This window comes from Balaenoptera borealis (assembly GCF_965194805.1).
Source record: "Balaenoptera borealis genome assembly, chromosome: 10".
NCBI classification, from domain to species: domain Eukaryota; kingdom Metazoa; phylum Chordata; class Mammalia; order Artiodactyla; family Balaenopteridae; genus Balaenoptera; species Balaenoptera borealis.
Genome location: NC_138874.1, coordinates 81238693 through 81265857, shown reverse-complemented (window position 1 = coordinate 81265857; position 27165 = coordinate 81238693). Strand labels below are relative to the sequence as shown.

The following is a 27165-nucleotide window of genomic DNA, read 5'->3' as shown; positions in this document are numbered from 1 at the left end:
ATTATTATCATGCCCATTTTATTTTACTTTATTTTGACGTTAATTTTTTATTGAAGTATAGTTGATTTACAATGCTGTGTTAGTTTCACGTGTACAGCAAAGTGATTCAGTTATACACACATATATATTTATTCTTTTTCAGATTCTTTTCCCTTATAGGTTATTACAAAATACTGAGTAGAGTTCCCTGTGCTATACAGTAGGTCCTTGTGGGTTATCCTTTTTTTTTTTTTTTGACTGGCTGCACCACGCGGCATGCAGTATCTTAGTTCCCCGACCAGGGATGGAACCTGTGGCCCCTGCAGTGGAAGTGTGGAGTCTTAACCACTGGACCACCAGGGAAGTCCCGGTTATCTATTTTTTATATAACAGTGTGTATATGTTAATCCCAAACATTTTATAGAGGAAGAAACAGAAGTTTTCCCTTAATATCATTATATAGGAGAGCTGCCAACTTCTCTTTTACCCAACTGGCCCTGGAGGTACAAAGATGTATAAAAATACTTTCCCTGCCCTTGAGCGTCTTTGTCTCAAAGCACTTTTCTGCCCAGGCCGTTTAGCATCCTCGCAGCTCCCCGGCTGGGTGCCACTTGTCCTCCTGGGTATAAACATCTGAGTGCGGTCAGCAGCCACTGGCTGTCCTTGGGAGTCAGGAGGTGGATCTCCGTCCATCTCACTGCAGAGACCTCAGAGTCAAAGATTTAATGCCTGTTTGGTCCAGAAAATCCAAGCTTCCCCTGGTCTCCTCTGCCCTGTAGCTTCAGTCAATTAAGATTAATACTACAAATAATAAGAGCTGGCATGTGCTGAGTAACTGTCATGACCAGATCCTGCCAAGCCTTTTATATTAGGATCTCATTTTATCCTACAACAGTCCTGTGGATTGGATATTCTCACGGCCTCTTTACGGATGGAAACTAGGAGGTCTGGAGCTGTGGCTGGGAACTTGAGCTTTAATCAGATTTCTCTGGTGATTCTTCTGCACATCAAAATCTGAGAACCACTGTTAACGTGCTATGATTGAAATTTTCCAGTTGCAAGTTTATGCTTACCAGGCAAGGCACTCCATACCCACTAAATTGAAACTTAAGGATTAGTGTACAAATACTTGGAAACAGATGACTTTCATAATTGAGGCAAAGATCACCAAGCATTCCCGTTGTAGTCACTGCAGGGTTTAGGTAAAGTGAACCAAGTTGACTGCAGTGTTGTACTCCACATTCACCACCAGAGGGCGCGAGCTCTCCGGTAAAGAAAAGGGCGTTTAGAACGGTCTCTCACAGAATCTGGAAACTGGCGTGGCCAGAGGCAAAAATCAGGAAAGCCTGAACCACCCACCGAATGTGCACTAGTGAAACGTTCTTTCCTTGTGAGCACCCAGCCGCAGTGCCTAAGCACCTCCTCCCAGTCATAGATCAGTAACTCCTCCCCTTCATGCCACAGATGCCCATGACTTGGAGGACTGGGCAGGTGGCAGCGTCTCTTGAGCCTCACATGAATCTCCAGAGGAGGTAAACCCAGCAACAGACAGGTTTGGCTGCTTCGTGAGTCCTCTTCTGTCCCCTAACAATAGCAAACCAAACTCTATCTAACACTTCTCCTATGACCACCAATTTTCCCACAACGGGCCCATGCAGCCCCTGAAGATGACATGAGTTTTTAATAACATTGATCCACATCATGCAACCTTTGCTGTGAGCATATCAGCAGAAAGAAGCACTATTTTTTAAAAAAGAATAATTCTCCGTTGCCTGTGCGGCATCATTTGTGTAGTCAGGCCGAGCTTGAGTATTTTTAGCAGGATTTCAAACAAAGAACAGCCTGGAAAAGAATTTGCAGTTCCCGCAAGGGAGGGGGCTGTCTGGGCCAACACACTCGCTGACTGCAACTAAGCTTATTCAAAAAGATCGGACAAAGAAAAGAGAGAAGTAGATGGGACAGCTGGGGACGTGGTTCTTCTGCATCCGAGTATGAAAACCAGATGTTTAAGTAATGTTTACTCCTGGGAGAACCAAGTCAATTCAGGTAATGTTTGAAGGGCACATACTAGAGATACAAAGAACAAGGTTCTGTCTGTATGGGACTTATAATCTATGGGGAAAATGGACATTAAACAAGTAGCTAGGGTGCATCGTGAGGATTACAGAAGTGGAAATATACGGGGTATGAGCTCTTATGACCCCAGGGGAGGCCTCCCTGAGGAAGTAGCGCTTAAGCAGAGGTTTACAGAGTAAGAGATAACTAGGAAAAAGAGCGGGGGGAGTGAGAGGCTTGAGGCTGGACAAGAGGAAGTGGGGCGTATAGGGAATGTGCTCCAGGCAGAGGCCCCGAGACGGGAGAGGATGTTGCATGTGCAGAAAAGAGAACACAAAGAACTGAACCCACACATAGGCTTCAGAAGTGCGACTATACTTGACTATAATTTTCCAAAGTAGAGTTCATAACATTTTCTCTGTGAAATGTCTGTCTTGAAATCAGACACCGATTTCAAGCTATTAAGGCAACGCTGAGTGAGAACTTTGTTATCTCTGATTCACTTGCCATTCCCGAGCATTTTCTCTTACACGTTAATTCAATTCTTCATCTCAATTTCAGAAATGTATCTGGGAAACGAACACTCTAAAACCACCATCTCTCACTCTAATTTGTTCCTGATGGCTCCAGCTATTCCAGACTGTTTTTTGTTTTTTTGTATTTTTTAAAAAATTTATTTAGTTAGTTTTGGCTGTGTTGGGTCTTCGTTTCTGTGCGAGGGCTTTCTCTAGTTGCGGCAAGCGGGGGCCACTCTTCATCACAGTGCGCGGGCCTCTCACTATCGCGGCCTCTTGTTGCGGAGCATAGGCTCCAGACGCGCAGCCTCAGTAGTTGTGGCTCACGGGCTTAGTTGCTCCGCGGCATGTGGGATCTTCCCAGACCAGGGCTCGAACCCATGTCCCCTGCATTGGCAGGCAGATTCTCAACCACTGTGCCACCAGGGAAGCCCCAGACTGTTCTTTATATGGCAACTTCATGCCCCTTAAAGATGGAAGGGAATACAAATGATTACCATTTGCCTGATTGGTTTTGTAACATGTTAACTTCAAGGAAAACAGATGATGACACAGGCTTCTCTGTAGCGTAGTTCATGACAGTTTTCAGTGGCCTAAAGCTCAGAGGTCCTTAAGCAGGTTTCCTCTTGTTGGAGAAAAAGCACTGTAGTCACACCAAATCAAAAGATGTCCTTTTCACATTCTCCTATTCCTCCTAGATCATGTCTTCTATTTCTTCCCCTCCATATTCAGTTTTTGAACCTTATTCCTCAGTCCTTTCCTTGGATCACTTCTTTCCTCCCCTGCTTTTGATCTCTCTGCATCTGCTACAATCTAAAACTCCTTAAGAAATGGCCTAAAATCATTTAACTTCAACCTTCCTTTACGAAATGGCATCACCTACTCAGACAAAAATATATTAAGCAGGCGAATCGTATCCTCCAAATTTAGAACTAGCCCTCATTCTTAAAAACAGAAAATGTTGTGATTTCAGATGGATGTTCTGATGTAATCTTGTGAATTCATACACCACTGCATTTAATGAAAAGCAAAAGTAGTATTTTAGAGCGCTATTACTGTGGCTCTAGTTGGTTGCAGCCCAAATAGTTGACCATCCTTGATAAAATAAAATTCTGCTTCTGAACTTGGTTCTAGTGAACTTGATAAAGGCCTGGGACTGGTCACCCACAACAATAAGAATGTGATGAGAGTGGGTTCTAGAAACCTCAGGTGCCTTCATCATATCACCTCTGATTTTATTATTAAAAGTTGGCTTTAAAAGAATTAACTTAATAATGTATTGCTCTGTCAAAACTACAATGAGATATCACATCACACCTACTAGGATGGCTATAATAATAAAAAAATAATGTGTTGGCAAGGATGTGAAGAAATTGGAACTTTGTACATTGTTGGTGGGAATATAAAATGGTTTAGCTGCTGTGGAAAAGGTAAGCGTAGAACTACCATGTGACCCTGCAATTCTACCGCTAAATATATACCCAGCAGAATTGAAAACATATACTGAAACAAGTACACGTTTGCACTTGTACAAACTTGTACAAACAAATAAGTACATGCATGCTTATAGCAGTGCTATTCACAATAGCCAAAAGGTGGAAACAACCCAAATGTCCATTGATGGATGAATGGATAAACAAATTGTGGTATACACATACAATGGATGAAAAGGAATGCACTGATATATATGTTAAAACGTGGATAGACCTGTAAAAGTTTATGTTAAGTGAAAGAAGCCAGACTCAAAAGTTCACATATTTTACGATTTCAATTATATGAAATCTCTAGAATAGAAAAACCCATAGAAACAGAATGCAGCTTGATGATTGTCAGGGGTTGGGAGAGGGGAATGGGGATAAATGGCTTAATGGGTAAGGGGTTTCACTTTGGAGAGATGGAAATGTTTTGGAACAAGATAGAGGTGATGGTTTTACAACACTGTGAATGTACTAAATGTCACTGAATTGTTCACTTTAAAATGGTTAATTTTATGTTATGTGAATTTCACCCCAATAAATTACTTTTTAATTAAAAAATTAAAATTATGTATTATCCTGGAAAAAATGTCAGTAAGTACAAAGCTTTATTGCTGAAAAAACCCTGCAACATCAGTTAATTCACACACCTCATTTCTGTAGGTAATGAAACCTTGCCTGAAGTCAAGAATAGAGTAAATTTCTTCGGGTTGTTTGTTTTTCTTGTTCATCAGCCTTTATATTAGGAGGACACATAATGGAGCTTATTTTTTGAACAACCTATAAATGCTTTTTCTTGACAAATTGAAGAGAGGAATTTTAAACGTCCTCTTGGGACTCAAGAATACAGATTCCCCACTCATTACATTGATACATCTGGGACCCACCCAGACAATGACTAATTTGAGTAAACAATTTTAGTTTTTCACAGTCAACTCTGGTTAACTCCATGCAGATGAATAGTTAATCCTCTTTGACAGAGGTAAAACAAGACAAAACTAAACTAAACTATTCGTCTCCATTTGGTTTTAGAATGTCTTTTGGTCTAGATAATGCCCAAGACATTGACTTCAAACAAATTAAGTAAAGCCTGTCTGCGGTCTACAGTATTCTAATTCTACCCGCTCTCCCCCAGGGTCCGTCTCCATTTTCCTGTTTTCTCTCCCTCATCCTCTGCATCTCCCCAGACTAACTTATGTTTTTGTCAGCTGCCCCCAAGAAAAAGATATTCTTGACTTGTGAAGAGCCAAGATGCTAGAAAAGGAAACAGGTTTCTTAAAAAAACAGAGAAGTGTTCTTTGCATATTTGTGTCTTTACAATAAATAACAAGCTAAAGTCTTCTAAGAATAAGGAGCTGAAAGTTTACCTTTCTTCCTTTATCTTTGCCAAATACATGACAATTCTCAAGCATCCTTTTCACAGAAGACATTCGCTTGCTAGAAAATTCTGCAAGACATGCTGGAAGAGAAACATCTGCTTTCCACATCTGGGACAACTGTAGCTGGTTTTGCAACAGAAATTTCGATATAAGTCCAAACCATTGTAATAAGGCAGTTTCCAGTACGACCGAAGTGGGTGCAGCAGGGGATGAACTGGGGGGAAAAATACTGAACCAATTCTAGAATGTGGCCTTAACTGATACTGTATCTCAAATATAATGCCATGTTTTCCACAAGTAAAATTCTACTAAAAAGAAACCAAGAATAACTTCAGTAGCTCAGACTATTCCACAGACATCCTGCTTTGCTCCAAGGTCTATGGAGAAGAGAATGATTTCTGCATGACAACAAAGAAAGTCATTTCCATTCCATCTCTGAGAAAAAAAGAAAACAAATTCAGTAAATATTTTTTGAGTATTATATTAGTTTGCTAGGGTGGCCATAACAAAATACCACAGACTGGTTGGCTTAAGCAACAGAAATTTATTTTCTCACAGTTCTGGAGACTGGAAGTAAGAGATCAAGGTGTTGGCAGATTTGGTTTCTTCTGAGGCCTCTCTCCCCGTAGACGGCCATCTTCTCCCTGTGTTATCACAGGGTCTTCCCTCTGTGTCTGTGTCCTGATCTCTTCCTCTTGTAAGGACACCAGTCACATTGGATTAGGGCCCCCTCTAGTGGCCAAATTTTAACTCAATTACTACTCTAAAGGTTCGTTCTCCAAATACATTCTGAGGTACTGGGGGTTGGGACTTCAACACGTGAATTCTGGGGGGAGACAACTCAGCCCATAACAAGTACATACCAGGTGCCAGGCACTGAGTACAAACAGACTAGCATTCAAAACCAAAGGAAATTCTCAATACTCTGTAATGACCTATATGGAAAAATAATCTAAAAAAGAGTGGAGATATATATATATGTATAACTGATACACTTTGCTGTACAGCAGAAACTAACACAACATCGTAAATCAGCTATAGTCCAATAAAAATTAAAAAAAAATACAAAGGAAGCTCAGGCGCAATTGGTTCATTTTCTACAGAAGCACAAATCTGAAAAGAAATGAACTATCTTTGCCTTCGAAGGTAAGGAAGTGGCAAATGGGGCTCTGGAATGGATTCATATTCAAAAGAGGGAGCTGCACTGCCTGCTGGGAATGAGATCTTCCAGAGGAAGCTCTTCCAGGGAACGTCTATGGTCGCACACCCACCCACTCACGCACACACACACACACACACACTCACACGGGCCTCCACGGTGACTCACGTGGGCTCTGCTCCTGGCCAGCCCAGCCCTCGGGGGCGTGGCCACACCTCTGATGGCTCCTCTTTCAGACAGGGCATAAGGAACTCATTCTTCCACGCAGGGCGAGTCATAGGTTTGCAGCCTCCAGGGGTCCTTCAGCTCTGTGGCAAGGTCCTCCTGGGAAGTCTGGTTAGTTGGGTTTGCACCTGGCAATAAGAAAACCATACGCCCTTCAAGAGCAGCTTTTCAAACTTCGTCTCAGGTCTGAGATTTTGCGTCCCCTTGCAAGGGAATAAAAATGCCAAGAATGCCCCACTCCTTTAGGGAATATGGTATATCTTTTTAATGAAAAATGAGTTCCCGGAATTCCCTGGTGGTATAGTGGTTAAGAATCCGCCTGCCAATGCAGGGGACACAGGTTCAAGCCCTGGTCTGGGAAGATCCCACGTGCCGCGGAGCAACTGAGCCTGTGCATCACAACTACTGAGCCTGAGCTCTAGAGCCTGTGAGCCACAACTACTGAGCCCTCGTGCCACAACTACTGAAGCCCGTGTGCCCTAGAGCCCGTGCTCCACAACAAGAGAAGCCACCGCAATGAGAAGTCCATGCACCGCAACGAAGAGTAGCCCCCGCTCGCCGCAACTAGAGGAAGCCCGCGCACAGCAATGAAGACCCAACACAGCCAAAAATAAAATATAAATTAAAAAAAAAAAAGAGTTCCCTTCTAATTTGCTATTCAGAAGCGATATAATTGGCTGTGAATGCTCAGAGTAGCTCTTTCTATTCTCTCCAGAAATCTAAGAAGCCAAATGTTCTTGGCTTTCAATTGAGTCCTTTCTATCTCTAGGTACCATTCAATGGTCATAGTTTTTTCATCAGATACCTCTCATTGGACATCCTCTTGGTCTACTACTGTATCTCTGGTTATCATTCATTTCTCAACTCTCCCTAGTCCCAACAGTCATTGTTACTTGAATAAATTACATAATCTTTTCCTGTGATCAAGTATGTCCGAATATCATGCTGTCCTTAAATGCTAAGACGTTGAGGACAGCATCACTCGGGGGATAGTGGGCTGTCCGTGGAGCCAGGCTCGCAGAGGTAATATGCCCTTAGCTGTCGGAGACTATAGACTCAAGTCCCCGTGCATTGGGCAAGCAAAGCTCTTGCTTCTGGAGTCTGGGACCTGAACTCTCCAAGCCTACAAGTTGTCATAGGCAGAAACAAGTCACTGAGCTGCCCACAGTAGGCTCTTTATGAATGAGAGCTAGAGTAGAAGCTAGGTGACATGATACCTGTATTAGGGAAGAGACAAGTCGGGGAGGAATGTTATCGCATCCAAGCACAGAGCGTAGGGAATATTCCTCCTAGGAATACAGAAATCCTTGAACTAAAAAGTGGATGCTAGTACATGCAAACAAGATCATTAAGGCAACTCAGATATAATGCCAGGAGGAAAGCAAAGTCTGGGAAAGCTGAGGTTGGCACACAAGACATTGGGAACAGAGAAGGTTAGATCGGATTAGCTTGACTTCCATTCTTCTCTCCTTTTATTTGGGCTACATTTTCTTCATAATGTTTTCCTACCAATTCAACTTGCCAACATACTCCATCAGTCCCCCATTCCTTCTATTAATCTATTATATTTTGATCCACGTAAATGCCTTTATTATCTGGGTACCAGTCACAAATTCCATTCCAAGCCTTGGTCATACTATAACTCTGTATTCATGATACCCTATTCAGTTTAAACATATTTTTCTTCCTATTCCCTGTGCCTTGGTTTATATAGATACTTTTAATTATGAATGTTCTTTCCAAATGATTTGATTTATTCTTTTTGGTTGAGAATTATCAGTATTTCCTATACCTCATTTCTTCTCCCTGTCATCCCTATTGACTTTCACAGAAATAGGCTTTACATTTCCATCTGAGTCTTTTTTTATTCCTCTCTCAAGTGTCTCTGCTTTTAGTCTTCTAAATCAAGTTAATGAATCATCGGCTATCTCAGGCCCTCTGACACCTGATCCCTGAGTAGAAGCTCAGGGCTCTGGTCTCCTACACTAAGAATGACTACAGACTCTGAGCCAGGATTCGCTGACACTGAAAACACACGATGGGCTCAAGTGTCTGCAGCCGTGTTTCTTCTCACATCCTTCTTTGACCACTGCAGGGAAAAGTCTCAGAAACATATGGCCTGTCTTGGAAACCCCCTGGTACTCAGAATTTCTTATGTGGAACTACATTTTACAGGAATGAAAATAATACAGCAAAACATCTAAAGCTCTGAAAACACATGCAGAGACCTCTAAAAATACCAGACAGTATAACTTTTGAAAATTGTGAATCACTACGTTGTACACTTAGAACTTATATAATATTGTACACCCACTATACGTCAAAAAAAAAGTTTAAGAATTCCAGACATATTGTTGTTTGCGGCACAATTTATTATCTGGTCATAGTATTTGGGCACATTAATAGGTATTGATTTAACTCCATTGTAACCTCTCTTGAGACAAAGCAACCCAAAAAGAAAGCTTCAAAATATGCAAAAGTAATAAATATCAAACTTTCTGATCTAAAATGTATAAATATAAAATGTCAGTCATTTCTGGAAACATCTTAAGAAAATCCAGCAACCACAGGTCCATGGGTAAGTGTCTGGAGTGGACGGTGCTAATCTTCGGAACATATCACCTCAGATCCAGTACGATTATTTTTATGTCTTTTACCAACACATGTTTGCATATCTAGGAAAGAAAAAATTGGCTTTACTTCATGATGTTTAACATGATTCTCTTTAGGGAGGGAGTATGAATTTCCTAATTTTAAAATGTTTCTAATTTTAAAAATATTTCCACTCAGAACAAATACAATCATATGTATTCATTTTCGACAACAAGAAAATGTTTACAAAAGGTGCAAGTAATTTTCATTTTAAATAAATTCTAAGTTCAGAATACCGTTTCTCTGATGTCACAGCCAGGGAACAGCCAAGCAAACAGGAAAAGATGTACTCCAATAATGTTACTTTGGGGCTATACAAAGCTAATCAAAAAAATAGGATTACAGTTTTCATTGAACTGTTATGAAAAACTAATTTGGCCATATCAAGCAGAAATAATTCAGGACACATTTAATATCATTTTCTTTAATAATCGTTTGCTTGCTGGAACCCTGGAGAAAACTGTTAATTGTTTAAGTATCACACAGATACGTAAATGGAAAGGAAACTTTATGTATAATCAACTCTGCTACAGAAATACTGCCATTCTTTTGTAAGTAAAATAGTAATGACAAGAAATCAGAAGAAAGTACAAAGATTGATTAATTTTATGAGATAAGAAAATTCCAAACTAAGCAATAAAGTGTTTTATCCTATATTATAGTGCTACTATTTCTCTCCTTAAAAATAGAAAAAGAGGCTTATGTGTTTTATAACTGGAAGTCTCTACCTCTTAATCTCCTTCACCTATTTCACCTGCAAACCCCCTTCCCTCTGGCAACCACGCATTTGTTCTATTTATGACTCTGTCTTGTTTGTTTTGTCTTTTAGATTCCACATGTAAGTGAAATCATATGGTATTTGTCTTTCTCTGTCTGACTTATTTCACTTAACATAATACCCTCTAGATTCATCCACGTTGTTGCAAATGGCAAGATTTCATTTTTTTATGGTTGAGTAATATTTCATTGTGTGCATGTATATATATATATCTCACATCTTTTTAAGCCACAGGGGTGTAATATATAGCGTAAGGAATATGGTCAATAATATTTTAATAACTTAGTATGGGGACAGATGGTTACTAGTCTTATCATGGTGATCATTTCATAAGGTATGAAAATGCCACTATATTGTATACCAGAAAGTAACATATTACATCAACTATATTTCAATCAAAAAAAAAAAAAAAAAAAAAAGGAGGGGGTGAAAAATAAACACTATGTGCAAAAAATAACCAACGTTGTCTACTCACACTGAACAGCCTGGGGTCCTTGGTGTGTGGATGAAAGCCCTTCTTTTTACAAGCGGAAACCTCAAGCATGCCAGCATTGGTGAGCCTGAAGATGCCGGTGCTAAGTTTCAGAGTGAAAAAAAGGTACAAAAATTCAGGGTCATTTGGGCTTTCCAGATGCTTTAATTTGAATGGCACAAGCATACATATTCTTCAAATGGAATGGAGAAAGAAACGACAAACTAAAAATTTTACAGTGACTTTTTTAAACCAGTGTTGTGCTGACGACCTAGAGGAAGACTGAAGAGACCAATGCTACTGCCAAGTGCCTGAACTGCTGTGAGACCTTGGGAGAAAAGCTGAGACCCCATAGGAGGAAATTATAGGTGATGGATATTTCTAATTTCTCTAAGACATGCATATCTCATTTTATTGTACTTCACTTTATTGCACTTCGAAGATACTGCATTTTTACAAATTGAAGGTTTGTGGCAACTCTGCGTTGAGCAAGTCTACTGGAGCCATTTTCCAGCATTTGCTCACTTCACGTCTCTTTGTCACATTTTGGTAATTCTCACAATATTTCACACTTTTCCATTCTTATATTTGTTACGGTAAAGTGTGATGAGTGATCTATGACTTGCTGAAGACTCAGATGATAATTCGCACTTCTGAGCAATAAAGTATTTTTAAATTAAGGTATGTACGTTGTTTTTTTAGACATAATGCTACTGCACACTTAATAGTCTGCAATGTAAACATAAAACTTTTATATGCACTGGGGAACCAAAACATTCATGTGACTCACTTCATTGTGTCAGTTGCTTTACTGTGGTGATCTGGAACTGAAGCTGCAATATTTCTGAGAAATAAATAGTATTTATAGCTGCAGGAAATATTTGCTGAGTGCTGGCTGTGGTGCCAGGTACTATGCTAAGCCCTTTATGTAGACTATCATCTAGTGTCACCTTCACATCAGTCTGTGATGGGTAAGTGTCAGGGATGAAGAGACTGAGGCTCACAGTGGTCAGGTACCAAACCGGGATTCCGATATCAGTTTGTCTGACTCCTCTGCTCATAATTGTGCTACGATAATCATTGTCCTCCAAATTTAGGAAGGTTTTGGAGATAATTAAGCTAAGGCTGGGAATTTTCTTTTTTGTGTGTGTTTGGCCGTACCATTCAGCATGTGGGATCTCAGTGTCCGGACCAGGGATTGAACCCGTGCCCCCTGCAGTGGAAGCGCAGAGTCCTAACCACTGGACTGCCAGGGAATTCCCCAAGGCTGGAAATTTTCTCACAGCAGTAATCATACAATAGAACTAAGATCTCAGACGGCAAACTGGAATAACATCTGCTTTATCCACTTCAAGGTCATGTGAAGAAGGAAAACCAGTAATTCTACCACGGAAAGGACCTTAAAAAGCAAAAGATGGCAGACCTACAAGTTATGGAAGCCAGCAGGCACCAATCTCTTTTTCCCCAAGGGCATGGTGTGCCTACTTATCCAAGTGCTACAACCTGGTGTGTGGACACACTTGAACCTAGCAGACCCAGACAAAGCCTTACTTGAACCCTCTCAATAGTCACACTTACTCTTTATGCTTCGGTGAACAGACAATGGCAATGGCCTCTGGCAACATGAGCTGATAAGAACAGTGAGTGTGGAGATCAACACTGGATAAGAACGCAGTTTGGGTTGGATGTGTCTATAAAAAGAAAAGAGGACACTCTTATTGGACAATCCTATTGGACAATCAATAGCTGAGTGCTGGCCAAAGTCAGAGTCCATGCCAAGAAAAAACTCTAGTTTATTTGCTTTTTCTTTTTTACCATCATTAATCAAATGAGGATTCTGAAAATGTCTTGCTGACATAATCCTTCCCTTTATGCATCTATGGAATAACGACGACTTTGAGAAGAGGCTCTTGGGAGTGTTTACGTACTTTCTGCTTATTGGGAAACGTAAAACTGAAAATTTGCCAAAGCCTTTACATAGATCTTCCTTTAATCATCACAACTCATCTGGGAGATACTTAGTGACTCAGTTTTATGTACAAGGATCCTGAGACTCCTTTAAGGGACTTGCTCGTAAGGAGCAGAACCGTGATTGGAAACCCAGAGATACTCATATACAACACCGTGGACATAAAAGGAGGAGTTTCACTGAATATTCCACACTATGCTGCTATCCCTTCATGGATCGCCATTCCCTACAGATGAGGGAACAGAGCTCTCCGAGGTGTTGAAGATGTTTGGGACTCATCTCGCATGACGGGAGGGAAGGGGAGACTATAAATTACAAGAGCTGTCTTCCAGGTTTGGGGCTATATACAGACTTGTGTTTAGGAGAGACAAACACGTGCACCCCCATGATTTGCAATTCACAGCAAACCCCAAACACCCTTGAAAAAGGGATGCGACCACTTAAAGCATGTATCCAACATCCCCGTCATGCTGGGTCCTGGCTCCATCGCTCCCTAGTCGTAAGCCACTGCGAAGATGCCATAACCTCCTCATGCCTATTTCAGCAATTGTAAAATAAAGATAATAATCATTTTCTTCATGGGATTGTTATGAAACTTAAATGAGACAATCCATGTAAAATTCTTAAAACAGTGCCTAGCACAGAGATAGATAGGAATCAAAATCATTAGCTTTTATGATTGCTGTTGTTATTGCTGTTTTTATTGTAATGTTGTCATTTTTTAAATTTAATTTTTATTTTATATCGGAATATAGTTGATTTACAATGTTGTGTTAGTTTCAGATGTACAACAAAGTGATTCAGTTATACATATACAGATATCCATTTTTTTTCAAATTCTTTTCCCATATAGATCATTATAGAATATTGAGGAGAGTTCCCTGTGCCATACAATAGGTCCTTGTTGATTATTTTATATATCATGTATATATGTATGTATATGTTAATCCCAAACTCCAAATTTATCCCTCTCCCCCTTTCCCCTTTGGTAACCATAAGTTTGTTTTCTATGTCTGTGGGTCTATTTCTATTTTGTATATAAGTTCATTTGTATCATTTTCTTTTAGATTCCATGTATGTGATATCATATGATATTTGTCTTTCTCTGTTTGGCTTACTTCACTTAGTATGATAATGTCTAGGTCCATCCATGTTGCTGCAAATGGCATTATTTCATTCTTTTTTATGGCTGAGTAATATTCCATTGTATATATGTACCACATCTTCTTTATCTATTCATCTGTTGATGGACATTTAGGTTGCTTCCATGTCTTAGCTATTGTAAATAGTGCTGCAATGAACATTGGGGTGCATGTATCTTTTTGAATTATGGTTTTCTCCAGATATATGCCCAGGAGTGGGACTGCTAGATCATATGGTAGTTCTATTTTTAGTTTTTTAAGGAGCCTCCATACTGTTCTCCATAGCAGTTGTACCAATTTACATTCCCACCAATAGTGCAGGAGGGTTCCCTTTCTCCACAACCTCTCTAGTATTTACTGTTTGTAGACTTTCTGATGATGCCCATTCTGACTGGTGTGAGGTGATACTGCATTGTAGTTTTGATTTGCATTTCTCTAATAATTAGTGATGTTACACATCTTTTCATGTGCTTTTGGCCATCTGTATGTCTTCTTTGGAGAAATGTCTATTTAGATCTTCTGCCCATTTTTTGATTAGGTTGCTTGTTTTCTTGATATTGAGCTACATGAGCTGTTTGTATATTTTAGAGATTAATCCCTTGTCAGTTGCTTCATTTGCAAATATTTTCTCCCATTCTGTGGGTTGTCTTTCCTTTTGTTTATGGTTTCCTTTGTTGTGCAAAAGCTTTTAAGTTTAATTAGGTCCCATTTGTTTATTATTTATTTATTTATTATCTTTTTTTTTTTTTCATTACTCTAAGTGGTGGATCGAAAAAGATCTTGCTGTGATTTATGTCAGAGAGGGTTCTGCCTATGTTTTCCTCTAAGAGTTTTATAGTATCCCATCTTACATTTAGGTCTTTAATCCATATTGAGTTTATTTTTGTGTATGGCGTTAGAGAGTGTTCTAATTTCATTCTTCTACATGTAGCTGTTTTACACTTTTGCCAGCACGTCTTATTGAAGAGACTGTCTAATGTTGTCATTATTAACTAGAGGGCATAGACCCATAGAAACCCCTTCATGCCTTTACACATAACTATGATCTGTTGAAGAAATGCAAGATTTCAAAACCCCTTTCTACTTTATTTAATAAAATGAAGGTAAAATCCATTGATACCTATTTATAGAAAGATAAATGTTCGGCAGGGAAAAAATAACTATTGGTCTGCAAAGACCTAGATCAACTGAAGAATAGAAATTAACTTTTAAAGCCCAAATCTTTAGTGAGGGCATGAGTGGGAGGGTCTGACTGCCTGTTACCTGATTCAGTGAAAACCTTCTATTCATACATAGAGCTTTCTATGCCTTGATGAAAAAGTAAGAAGTGTTCAAAGAAGCTCTAGTGCCATGGAGGCAGCAAGCAGATTGTCAAACAGACAAATCACTCTCCCTTCAACTTATTTCCAGACTGAATGCACACTGTTAAGACATTCTGTTGTTTGTTTTTGTTTTGTTTTCATTGTTTCTGTTTTATGTCTTTGTGTTGCACCTTAAGATATTCTGAGTCCTTCATTTCTGCCAAGAGGAATCACTCCAGCTCCAATAAGGACAGCTCTCCCATGGGAGAATGGTGCTCCAATCCCATGCCCCCATTCTATGGAGATAAAAATGATGATGATGATGGTAATGACGATGATGACAACATCAGCAGCTGATGCCATTTATCACAATTGAATAACATGCCAGGCACTGAACTAATCACTTTTCCATGAATTAATTTTACAAGATGAGATGAGTGCTGTTATTATCCCCATTTTACCAGATGAGGAAACTGAGCTAAGCAGAAGAGTAAATAACATGCTGAAGGGCATAGAGCTAGTTAAGCTGAGACGTCTAAATTGAAATCCGGATCCGTCTGATTCTGATTCAAACTTTCTTTGCTATGACCAATGTATATCTGAAAAATATTAGCTCTGGAATTTGTTGCTATTGTTATGCCAATAAAAAACATAACAAAAAGTCATTACAACCACTGAAGTTTAGAAATACAACATGTTACTGATTTCATTGAACCACAACAATCTGACATGGTAAAATTTAAAAAAACAAAAAGTCTTAGGATTCTAAAATTATGCTAAATTCATTATTTAAATGACTTCATTATTGCATACATTATATGTACATGTCATAAGGGAAAATCTTTTGTTTCTGATCTGGGAAATGTTTTATGAGATAAACTAACACTGACTTTTCAACGTAAGTGTAATTTAACTGTCATTCTTTCTCAGTTTATGTTACAATTGCTTTGCTACAATTTGTTTTCCTTTAAAATGCATTCTTGTTACAGAAAATTACATTAAACTAAATAATGCCTTTAAAATTACCCAATTTCTAAGCAAACAGTAAGGCGAATACTGGTAAGGAAAACAGACATACAGAAAATTTTTGCAAAGACTTCATTATAAATAATTTCTTGTATTTGAGAGGTGGTTTATAGTTTTCAAAGGGCTTTCACATCGAGTATGTTGCTTACAGCTCACACAAATCCGGTGAGGGAGAGAAGGCATTCATTAGCCCTACTGGATCAATGAGGGAACCTGGAAACAGGACGCTAGGAGTCCTGACTGAAGGATTGTACAGGCACACAGAAATTTGCAGGTGGAGCTAGGACTAGGAGCTAGTCTCCTCTGCCCTCCTGAATTACAAAACACCAAAAGCTTGGTGATTGTGTGTGTGTGTGTGTGTGTGTTGAGGTGTGGGTGAGGATGTGTGTCCTGCTCCTCCTCAATACTTCTCTATAAAGCAAGTAAAATAAAAAATGGCCCCTTCTCACTCTTCAGAGGCCCTTGGAGGTCCCTAGGATGTGCCCTGGAAATCCTGACTAGCATCTCATGCCGTGAGATGACTTGTTCCTACCCCAGGCCCAGATGTGTGAGACTGAACGGAAAAATGTCCCCAGATAGATGAAACCATGGATAGGAAAAGTACAGTATCATCACCAAATATCATCAGCTACAATATTCTGAGTTCCTAGAAAAAATGTGCTAAGAAATTCACTGACATTATCTCACTATCACATGAAGTCCATTATTATGGTCCCCATTTTATAGATGATAAAGCAGATGCTCAGATTGCTTAAATAACTCGCCAACATTCCTATAGTGAATTCTTAGCAGAGCTGATATTTAAACTCATGTCTTTTGATTTGTAAGCCCTTTCCTGCTCCTATGGTGGCCTGGTGGATGTTGGAACCCAGTGTTTTTGGCCCTACTCCGTGGCTGTTTATACAGCGACGCGTACATCCTTGGCCTGTAGGGGAGGTGAAGTGGAGGGTAAGGTCCCTATTTGATATGTACAAATACCTTTTTAAAAGAGACCTTTTCAGAAATTTTCTTAAAATAATTTACTCTAGACCCACAGCCATGGGAAAGAGAATGTTAATAATTGTCTAATCATATTAGTTAAAAATCTGCCTAGGTCTCCATTAGACTACATAAAGTCATCAGAACAAGTCAGCTGATTTCCAAATGTTTATCTCTCTTTCAACTTGGAACAGTAGGAAAAAGCAGACTATAGCCCTCTCCAAATCTGGATTTGACAGATGTAGACACGGCCTAACATTGAAGAAAATGCTTTAAAACGATGACATTTATTACACTTGAAAATTTAAAAAATAAGAAACTATTTCTTAAGCTAAACTTCCTCCAGAAGGAAAACAGCCCGCCAAAAAAAATAAATAAGTAAACTGAAACCCAAAAGGTGAAACGTACATGGATCCATCCCAGAGTGAGGAGATTGTGTTGATCCTGAACACTGAATAATTCTTCTACATTCTCCACGTCGCAATAGTCTGGTCCCGCAGACTGTTTTGGCACGATTAAGTGGGTAATAGTAAATTCATTATGCGTCTGAAAAACAAATAGCAAAGAGAATAATAAGCATCTGACAGAAAAAAAAAAAGCCTGAGTAGGAAGTATAATGTTGTAATAAGACTAGAAAGTGCCCACCACTTATATCATCCTCCTCCCACCCCGACCCCATCACAATTCAAAAACAAAGCCCCATACTTGAACACGGACCATCTGCCAAAAATTTGAGAGTCAGTTGTTTGGAGCCTGAAACCCATTTTCACAATATAAAATGTATCATAAATAGGAATTAGCATCCTGGGCTGGTCCCTGGAAGTTTGGCTAATAAATAATGGTGTTTCATATTACATCTGCAAAGGAAAAAATCAGAACAAAACAGCAGCAGGTTTATTTGGCAGGGAGATGTTAATTAAATCATGTTGTGGTTTTATTGAAGGACATTTCTAAGGTTTGTGAAGGTCGATGGTCTTGTTTTTAGTTTATTAATTGTTATTTAATTTCGCGTGAAGATTTATGACTTTCTTCTACTATTGGGGGGTGGTGGTGGAATTCAATGGGATTTTCCATAATTAAGGTAATGTTTTGGATTGGTAATTAGATAAAGAGAAAGCAAAAACAAATTGCCCCCCTTAGGTAAAAGATAGGAGTTGAAAGGAAGAGGGTTGTAAAGTAGTGATAGGATCCTCAGAAAAAAGAAGTTTGTGTGATGGGAAGTTGTCCATCCTTGCACAGCACCATCTTGTCTCTAGTCTTAGGGCACTTCTGCAAACTGGGCCCTATTCCTTTGGCCTTGATTACAATACTTCTCTCCATCCCAGCCCCTCCTGTCATGGCTAACTTTATGTATTCTAAACGTATGTAGTATAAACGTCGGCTTTCAAGGAACCCCTTCTTGACCCTCCCAGACAGGGTTTCCCAGTTACAGCTTCCCATGATACCCTGCACTTCCACTGAGAGCACCCAGCTCCATTTATAATTAATCATCTCTCTGGTTCTTTAGAAGCATCATGTGGCAAAGACTGAGGCTGTTGTAGGCGACTGAATGCCTGTCTGATGAAGGAATGAATGAAGAATGAATCAATGAATGAGTGACTCAAACTAAGTACACCATGTGGTCTTGGGGAAGAAGCATCCATAGCATACTGCCCCCTGCCGGGCAAAGAAGGTGGCTGTGGGGAGGAGATGGCAGGTCACTCTCCTTTGCTTGTCTCCTGTGTTTCTTCTGCCCTGGGGGAAACGTGATGATGCAACACTGGAACACAGTAGGCGAATGTGTGTTGAATGAAACATCTTATTCAGTTAAATAACAGTTCCCAGGTAAATGTTCAGGGATGAAAATGTGCCTGGACTTAGAAACATACACTGATACCCCACAGAGGGTACAAAGGCACTTCCAAAGAAACATTGTTCCTCTTTCTTGAACTAGGAAATTAAATGTATCTTCTCTCTTTTATCTCCTTCTAGTTTGATACTGTCTTTCATCACTTATTTCTGATAAAATCTTCCATACTTAAATATGACCTGTGCTGTAAAATTTCAGTTTGTTGAAACTACTGCCTTAAAGAAAACAACAAAACCCTAGCTTTATTCTGCATGTATCTGAAAAAGGGTGGCAAGATTATACCTACCACAGACAAAAGCAGGTTGAGTTAATTATAGAAATATATATGAAACTAACAATTGCAACGGAAATTTGATTCAGAAAACTAGATGGTTCTGGAAATCTGAAAATCTGAAAGCCACCCTTTTTCTTAACAAAGATTTAACTTATGGTTTGATTAGTTCTTTACAATAAACTTTTATAGTATCTCTGAAATTTTACAATCCATTTTTTAGAAGGATAATTCCATTAATAATGACAGTAGTTTTATGAAATTAATCTATATTTAGTTAATTTCATAATGTTTACGAAACTTAGGATGCTTTTGTTCTGCTCAGCTTATCACAAGAAAGCCAGCTGTACTGAAAGTATCCTGTGCAGGGAAGATATGAAACAAAGACCATACCAGTTTCCCACAGAGTATTCCACAGGTTTCGATTCCTCTCACTGTATTAGATTCTGCCAGGAGCAGAAATCTGTGGCAAAGATCTCTTGATAAAACGACGTATCTCAGTCCTTCAACCACTAAATCTAAGAAACAGAAAAGGGAGAAAAAACAAAAAGAACAAACCTTACATCCCATCCTTCAAAACTGTTTTTAGCAAGTGACTGCAGGTAAATATAAATTTCAAAAATGAAATAATCAGGTGCTCCACTTTCTGTATTTCATTTTAAAACTTGTAATAGTGAACATTGACTAGAAGGAAGGTAAAATTACCCCTTGCGTATAAATTATTTATATGCAAGTGGGAAGGTGCAAGCACTTTTACATCTTTGTGCCTTATATCAACTATTTACATGTATGTGTGTGTTTTCTTTTGGCACAAATTGCATAGGCTGCGTAGAATACGTCTCATATTCTATCAGTGGTAGGATAACTCTTTTTTTGTGTTTGCCATGTGTTACTTATATCTTATGAAAGTTGGGGATCATTAGGTAAAAGCACCATGTTTTTGGAAATAATTGGCAGTAGAGTAATTTATAAAATGGTTGCTTATCATAACTCTTTCAAAATAAATGGAAATATAAACTCCACTTAACAGTGTCTGCTGGGAAATTTTCCCGTTTGGTTTTGGAAAGCTGCCAGCACTGATGTAGCAGTCCAGGAGCACTAACTTTTGGCAGAAACACGTAACCCCTTTGGAGGTTAACACCCATGTGTACAGATCCTCCTGGGCCAGGGAAATGCTAAATATTTAAATTTAATGACTGAACAAGGTTCTGAACCAACAAGTTTTCCAGCATCTTCTTTCCTCTCCAGTGTGTTTACCTTTAGGATTCAGTGCTTCTTGGTCAAAATACGTGAAAGGAAAAAAAAAAAAGCTCGGAATTTCTCTCTTTTAAAATCTCTGTACCACGATCATATACAGTGCTGTTTATTATGGAGTCTCTGTTCTACCAGGGGTTAACTCACGTTTCCTGAATTCTGAGGTTACATATAGCAAAAGTCAGGTGATATTGTCATTCACACCACATTATGTAGGGGAACTACCACAACTAACAATAAAATGAGGAGACCCCTCCCAGGTGTCACAGAAATATGGTTCCATTAGAGGAGATACCATGTCTTGTGGGGTGCATTTCCTCACTTACTCTGAACAGCACTTAGAGTTGCAGCTGGCTTTAAGGCCCTGTTTACGGGAGGTGAGTGGCCAGCGTAATTGGTTGCATCACTTTTATTTGGCTGATCTGCAAATACATTCAGCAAGGAATTGTTCTGGTGTGTGGAAAAGCAGGACAAAGCACTCCCATCAATCTGCTCTGACTGTGCTGGAGGTTCCTGGCTTCGCATCTGACTCCGGGCTAATTCTTGCTTCTTGAGCTGATCTTCGAAAAACAAGAACTGCTCCGATTCTAGCTGCTGCTGGCGCATCTGAGCGATCCGCTTCCTTTCTGCCTCTATCAATCTCTGATGCTCCAGTTTTTTGAGAATTTCAGCTTTATATTTGTTCTAAAAAAATGTGGTTGCCAGAAGAAAAGGTTAGTTTCCAAGGCAAAAGCATCAAACTGGGATTAGACAGTTTCAATCTTCTAGCAGAGGGAGAGACACAGCTAGATACTGCGATATGCCCACAGGGACACTCCTGAGACTGCCAGGAAAATATATAACATTGTGGCAAAAGCCCCTTAATCTGATTACGGGAGCAGTTCTAAATCCACTCATATTTTACCAGAGACAGGCCAGGACAATCAAGTTCCCTCCACCCTCCTGTGCTTTTAAATATTACTAAATCAAAGTCAGGATTGTCTACACAGCCTGACTGATCAGACCATATCTCAGAAATAGTTATATCACCCTGGACTGCATTGTCCAATATAGTAGCCACTAGCTACGTGTGACTATCTAAGTTTAATTGAAATGAAATGAAATTAGAAATTCAACTCCTCAGTTCTCACTAGCCACATTTGAAGTACCACAGGCTAGTGCCTCCCATATCAGAGAGTGCCAAATAGAGCATTTCCATCATCATACAAAGTTCTATGGGACAGTGCCACCCTAGAACCTTTTGCATTTGACTCTATAACTCATACTGCTGGAACTTTATGGAGAAGGGGGAATCACTAACAAATGGTTCTCAGAATGTGGTCCAATCAACTCTATCAGAACAAACTAGTAGGAGTTTTGTTAAAAATGAAGATTTCCCAAGCTCCCCAGTCTTAACAAAAATATCCAGGCATTATTAGGTCAGAGAATAAATCTTTAACAAGCTTCCCAAATAATTCTGATGAAAACTAGACTTTGGGAGCTACTATAAGGCAGGGGTGGGGTGGGGGACAGAGCTTACAGCGGTGCAAGTTTACAGCATATCAGCTTACACTTTGATATGCACTCTAGGTCTTGTTATAGGGCAGATTGGCCTTCGGTGGGTCTGGGGTGGGGCCTGAGAATCTGCATTCCAACAGGCTCCCAGGTGATGTGAGTGTTGCCTGTAGCAAAGGCTTCTCAGTGTGTCTGTTCATCTCTCCAAGGCGTAAAGCCTGCCATTCTATCCCCCAAAGGTTTCTACATGTCATATGCTTGGGATCCTACTGTGGACTATGAAGTAATTGGTGTCACCAAAGGCAGACCAGGTAACAACTGCTGAGGCTTCTCCTCCCAGAGAGCTCCTGAGGGGACCAGCGTGCACATGGCTGAGTAGGGAAGGGAACTTAACTGGACTGTTGTTAAGTTAAATCCCTTCCTACAGTTCTGTCCAAGCCGCCAAAATCACTTTTATCTTTTATAGTTCAAATCAAATCATCAGTATCCACACTGGAGGAAATCTTCTCATTTCAACATTCCTTCTGTCACTCAGTGCAAACAACTCACTCAAACCTGCCTTCTAGCTATACCAAAGGAAGTAGAGAAGGCCTGTGACCACACTCCGAGGTAACAAGATCGGACTGAACTGAGAGTCAGTAAAAGTGACAACTTCCAAAGCACATAAACACATAGCCAAACGAAGAAGCAAAACAACCTTTATCATTATGCTGTAAACATTAAGAGATCAAGTGTTGAACTGGAGTATCTTATAGACTGACGGGTCAGCTTCTTCCTTCAATGGCCTTCAGTCTCAGACATCATTTTCATTTTCACTCTCTATTTAATAAGAATCCAGGAGCCATCACCCCTTGGTGATATGATTACATTTCACTCATATGGTTAGCCATTATTCCATCTAGATGTTATACTGATTATAATATTTAAGAATCAAATTCACATTTCCAAGGCATACATAATTAGACACATCAGAAACCATATACTGTTCTCCCTACCTCTCTTACTGTCTCCTTTCATTGCTAAAGAGCAGCCATCTGGCTCAAGATTACATTGGCAAGAGTTGGTCAAAAAGCTCTGTTTAAATCACTGTAAGAAGTCTATTTTCTAATGCTTCACTTTATTAGATGTTGTCAGGAAATAAAAATACCACATCCTTGGTGCAAGTGCTTAAGCAGGATATCAACATGAATTTTTTATGGGCTTTATATCACTGTATTTTTAATTTTTAATTTGAATGCATATGACATTTGAAAAACTCATTAAAACGAAATTCAAAAAATATTTGCACAGAAAACAGTCATGCAATAAATGTACCCATTGAACTTACTTCGCTTTGCAAATATTCTTGGTATTCTACGTTATATTTCTTTAAAAGGTCCTTTTTCAATTCATCTGTCCTTGGGAATGCAATCTCCTTCAGTTTCTTTTAAAAATATATATATACATATTGATTAGTGGGATTTTCAGTATAGTCAGCTTTCAGATCATCAGCTGAGAAAGAAAAACAGCTGGTATGTGCATTAGAAATCAAGACACAAGTAACCAAAGATGATCGTGGAAAAATCAATCTTTTCTAGGGCTCCAAAATATAACTTATCAGTAGAGAAGAGAAAAAATTATCCCCTTTGTAAGACCTTTATTGACTTCACTGGTTAGATAAGCATTTTGTTTAGTAGGTACCTCATTTTTAGGTAGTGGGTTTGTAACTGCACATTCCATGGTAGGTAAATTTTATGGCATCATAGTTAGAAGGGACCTCAGAGAACACCATGAGTAGGGATCCCTACGCTTAACAGACTGTAAAAAGCAGCTGAGGTACTTTTTATAAAAATATAGATTCCCAGGCCTAACCCAAGACCTACTGAGACAACATGTTCAGAGAAGGGATTGGGATCTGGATCTCAAACAATTTCCCAGTGATTCATAATGCAGGAAAATCTGATACAGTCCAAGCACCCACCAGCCCCGCCTTTGTAGAGATGAAGAAACAAAGGCCTAGAGAGATTGAAAGGCTTGTCCAATGTCATACAACTAGCTAATGGCCTCATTAGGACTAAAACTCCTAACTCTAGCCAATCTTTTGTCATCCATCCATTCATCCATCCATCCATCCATTTATTCAATCACAAACAGAAAATGTATATGCTTTTGGAGAATTCTTTCCCTACAAGTAAAAATAAGAATAACCCCAAATTAGAGTAAAAGAGTCACCTTGGCAGCCTAAGACCTTGGTTTCCATATAGAATTTTCTGAGTTTACATGAACAAGAGAATTGAGGGGAAATGCTACTCAAAGGCCTGATAATGAATGACCCTTCAGATAGTGTACAGAAATTTTAAAATGTAGATGACCATTTGACAAAAATTTGTGTTCTGCTTACAGGCACCCCCAGGCCTGACATAGCTGGTAAGAAAGCTTTTATTCTGTTATGTGGTAAAATATTTTTTGAGAGTAATTTAAAATTTCATACTGTGATTGACTTTGTATACATTGTTTTATCTTCCATCATATAAAATCAATCCAAACTACTTAAGACAAATAAATGGAAAACATTTTAAAAATGTTATCTAAAAGGATATATTCTTAGCTAAAGATATTTGAAACTATATATGCAGCAAATGTTGATGGTAAATAAATACATTTCAACAACCTTCCTTTTCCTTTGGAATATTTCAGGCCACTGACTAAACACTTTATTGTCTCATAGGCTAGTACTATAAGAAGAAAATGACTAGAACTTTGTGGCTGCCTTAATAATCAACACTGATATTCAAATAGGTTTTGGGTTCAGAATTGTATGGAATAATCAAAACCAGTCAAAATGACTGTCTCAAATAAGAATGGGGAAATAGACAACCATTCTCTCAATCTCTGGGAGGAATCATAAAATAATTCCTTCTTCACGTCTTAAGATGATTAAGTACATTCTTGATCTTTTTCTTCTTTTTTTTTTTTTTTCTTGTTTCAAGTAGACATCCCACAGTAATGATGATTAAAGGTCTAGGAAGAGATCGAAACATCATAGCTAATGGAATGAATCTTTTGTGCTTAAACTCTTGAGAGGATGAGACAGAGGAGGAGAGGAAGGGGATGAATCAATAATGGATGCTTGTGGAACATTTGAACCCCCCGGGGGAGAGTCTATCCCACAATACCTTCATAATATCCTGCTTTTCGGGTACTGCACATTGCTGGTAATCTCGATGGTTAGGAAGCTTTTCTACAAACAAACTGCAGAAAAAGAAAACATGTCCTTAGCATTATATGACAGAAAAAGCTCAATGATGGCTTCTGATTTGAGAATGAGCCTCCTTTTCAAAAAGGACATTGTTAATAACATTATTTAACCTATATTCTTTCCATTTGTCTTTCCATCAAAGGTTGGCCCAAGTATGATTTTGGCATTACAGGGTAGTTAAGCTCAGCAAACTAAGCACTGAGGTTAAGAGGGTTAAAGTCGGGATGCTCCCTGAAGAGACCACATCACTTTGGTTTTTCTCGCGTCTTCGGCACTGAATCCCACTTGAGCATCATTTTACTTATGCGTAGTGCTGGCAACACTGAGGATCACGTGAAAATGTAAGAGTTTGGAAAGATGGATGTAACCCCTTCTCACCATTGAAAGACTCAGAGGGCCACTGATGAATCAGTAGTGCCATGGTGTCTACATTAAAAACTCTTAAATGAAAATTCATAACTCAGAGACATGTCAGACAGAATCCTTAATGGATTAGGAGGTGCTAATTAAGAGTTAATTATTTTTCATCACCTTTTGAGGAACAAGGGACAATAAAAATGAAGGGAAATCAGTACAGCAAACCAGGTACATTGCTTCCAGGTAAAGTGAAGATATTGCTTCCACAAGGGCAGGAAATTCTGTTTTTTTGTTTTTTCCTTATTGATGTATTCTTAGCCTGTAGAATGGTGTCCCTCTCATAATGAATGTTCAATAAATATTTGTTAAATGAATGAAAAGCTCTTAGAGCAAATACTATTTTTGATCAATGAATATGTTATACCTTATAGCTACTGATGTTCTGTTGTTTACAAATCACACATACACTGATCATCTCATCTATAGAATACAGAGGAATGGTATTATAACTCTTATCTCTCAAATAAGAAAATTAAAGCCTAAAGAAACTACATAAGGTGTGTCAGTTGCCTAAGGCTTTTGTAAGTAGCATAAAGTCATAGACATTTAGAGTTGAAGAGACCTCAGAGATTTTCACCCATAAGTCTTTCATTTATACAGGTGAGGAACTGAACACTGAACTCACAGAGGATAACTAAATTACCTATGGTCATATCGTTAATGACAGGAGAGAATTCAAATATTCTGATTACTCAGTAACTCAGAGAGTGTAGTGGCCTTTTACCACACTTACGTGTGTGTGTGTATAAAACCCAGAAGAAGGTGAAAAAAAATATTATCCATTAGTAACATATAGTTCAGAAACGAAAATGGAAAATGTGTGCTATCAATGACAGTTTATAACGTCCAATTTCATAGTTATTGCTTAACTTTATAGAAACTCGATTTTTCCCAGGTAGGATGAATGTTGCCAACCATTCTCTAAATTTCCAAGAAGTTAATTAACTTGAATAAAGTGCAGAGCCCACTTTGCACACCATATTAACTGCCTTTAATTTCGTCCATGGTAGAATCATGGATGCAGTATTTAAAACAGTTGATCTTTCAGCTTCTCGAATGTTCTCAGGTTAAGTCCCCAACTAAACTAATACAATTAATCAATGTGTGATTTCCAATTAAAACAAAAATAAGGGGTTCAGCTCAGATGAAATAATTTTTGGTAACAGGAGATCCTCCCAATCAGTAAGCTGGCAAATTGGTATGGAAAACCCAAATCCCATTTCTTTTAGTTCAAACTAGGATATCTTACTAACAAATATCTATCTAATGTGAAGTGTGATATTTTTACATGGCTGTTTTGATGGAGCCACTTTCACTCAATATTTTGGAAGCTCTTTTATACATACAATTCTTACACAGCTAAATAATTGCCTTAAAAAAATACTAACCACAATGTGAAACCAACTACTACACTCTGTCCTGGAATCAGTTCCTTCCTAGGATCGTCAATTTATCCCCTAGTCTCAACCCATCAAATTAAATATTTAAAATGTTAATGGCACGTTCCAGGTGTTGTAGATGGAGCTACAATATGATG

The 27165-nt window shown here is 38.9% G+C and overlaps 1 protein-coding gene across 15 annotated transcripts in view; it reads right to left on the bottom strand.

The window, feature by feature from the left end:
• Positions 1-5927: 5927 nt before the first annotated feature.
• The window catches only part of STAMBPL1 (STAM binding protein like 1), a 59943-nt gene continuing 38705 nt past the window's right edge, over positions 5928-27165 (bottom strand). For 11 of the 15 annotated variants that reach the window (XM_082407169.1, XM_082407166.1, XM_082407167.1 and 8 more), the window contains 8 exons: positions 25129-25204; positions 23301-23396; positions 20806-21163; positions 19619-19743; positions 17514-17651; positions 12268-12380; positions 10693-10792; positions 5928-9462 (listed from right to left, as the gene is read on the bottom strand). In XM_082407169.1, coding sequence (XP_082263295.1) covers positions 9406-9462; positions 10693-10792; positions 12268-12380; positions 17514-17651; positions 19619-19743; positions 20806-21163; positions 23301-23396; positions 25129-25204 — 1063 coding nt within the window. In that variant the 3' untranslated portion in view covers positions 5928-9405. Of the gene's footprint in view, positions 9463-10692; positions 10793-12267; positions 12381-15292; positions 15398-17513; positions 17652-19618; positions 19744-20805; positions 21164-23300; positions 23397-25128; positions 25205-27165 lie in introns of those variants that run through there. The other 4 variants (XM_082407164.1, XM_082407162.1, XM_082407163.1 and 1 more) reach the window with 2 other exon arrangements.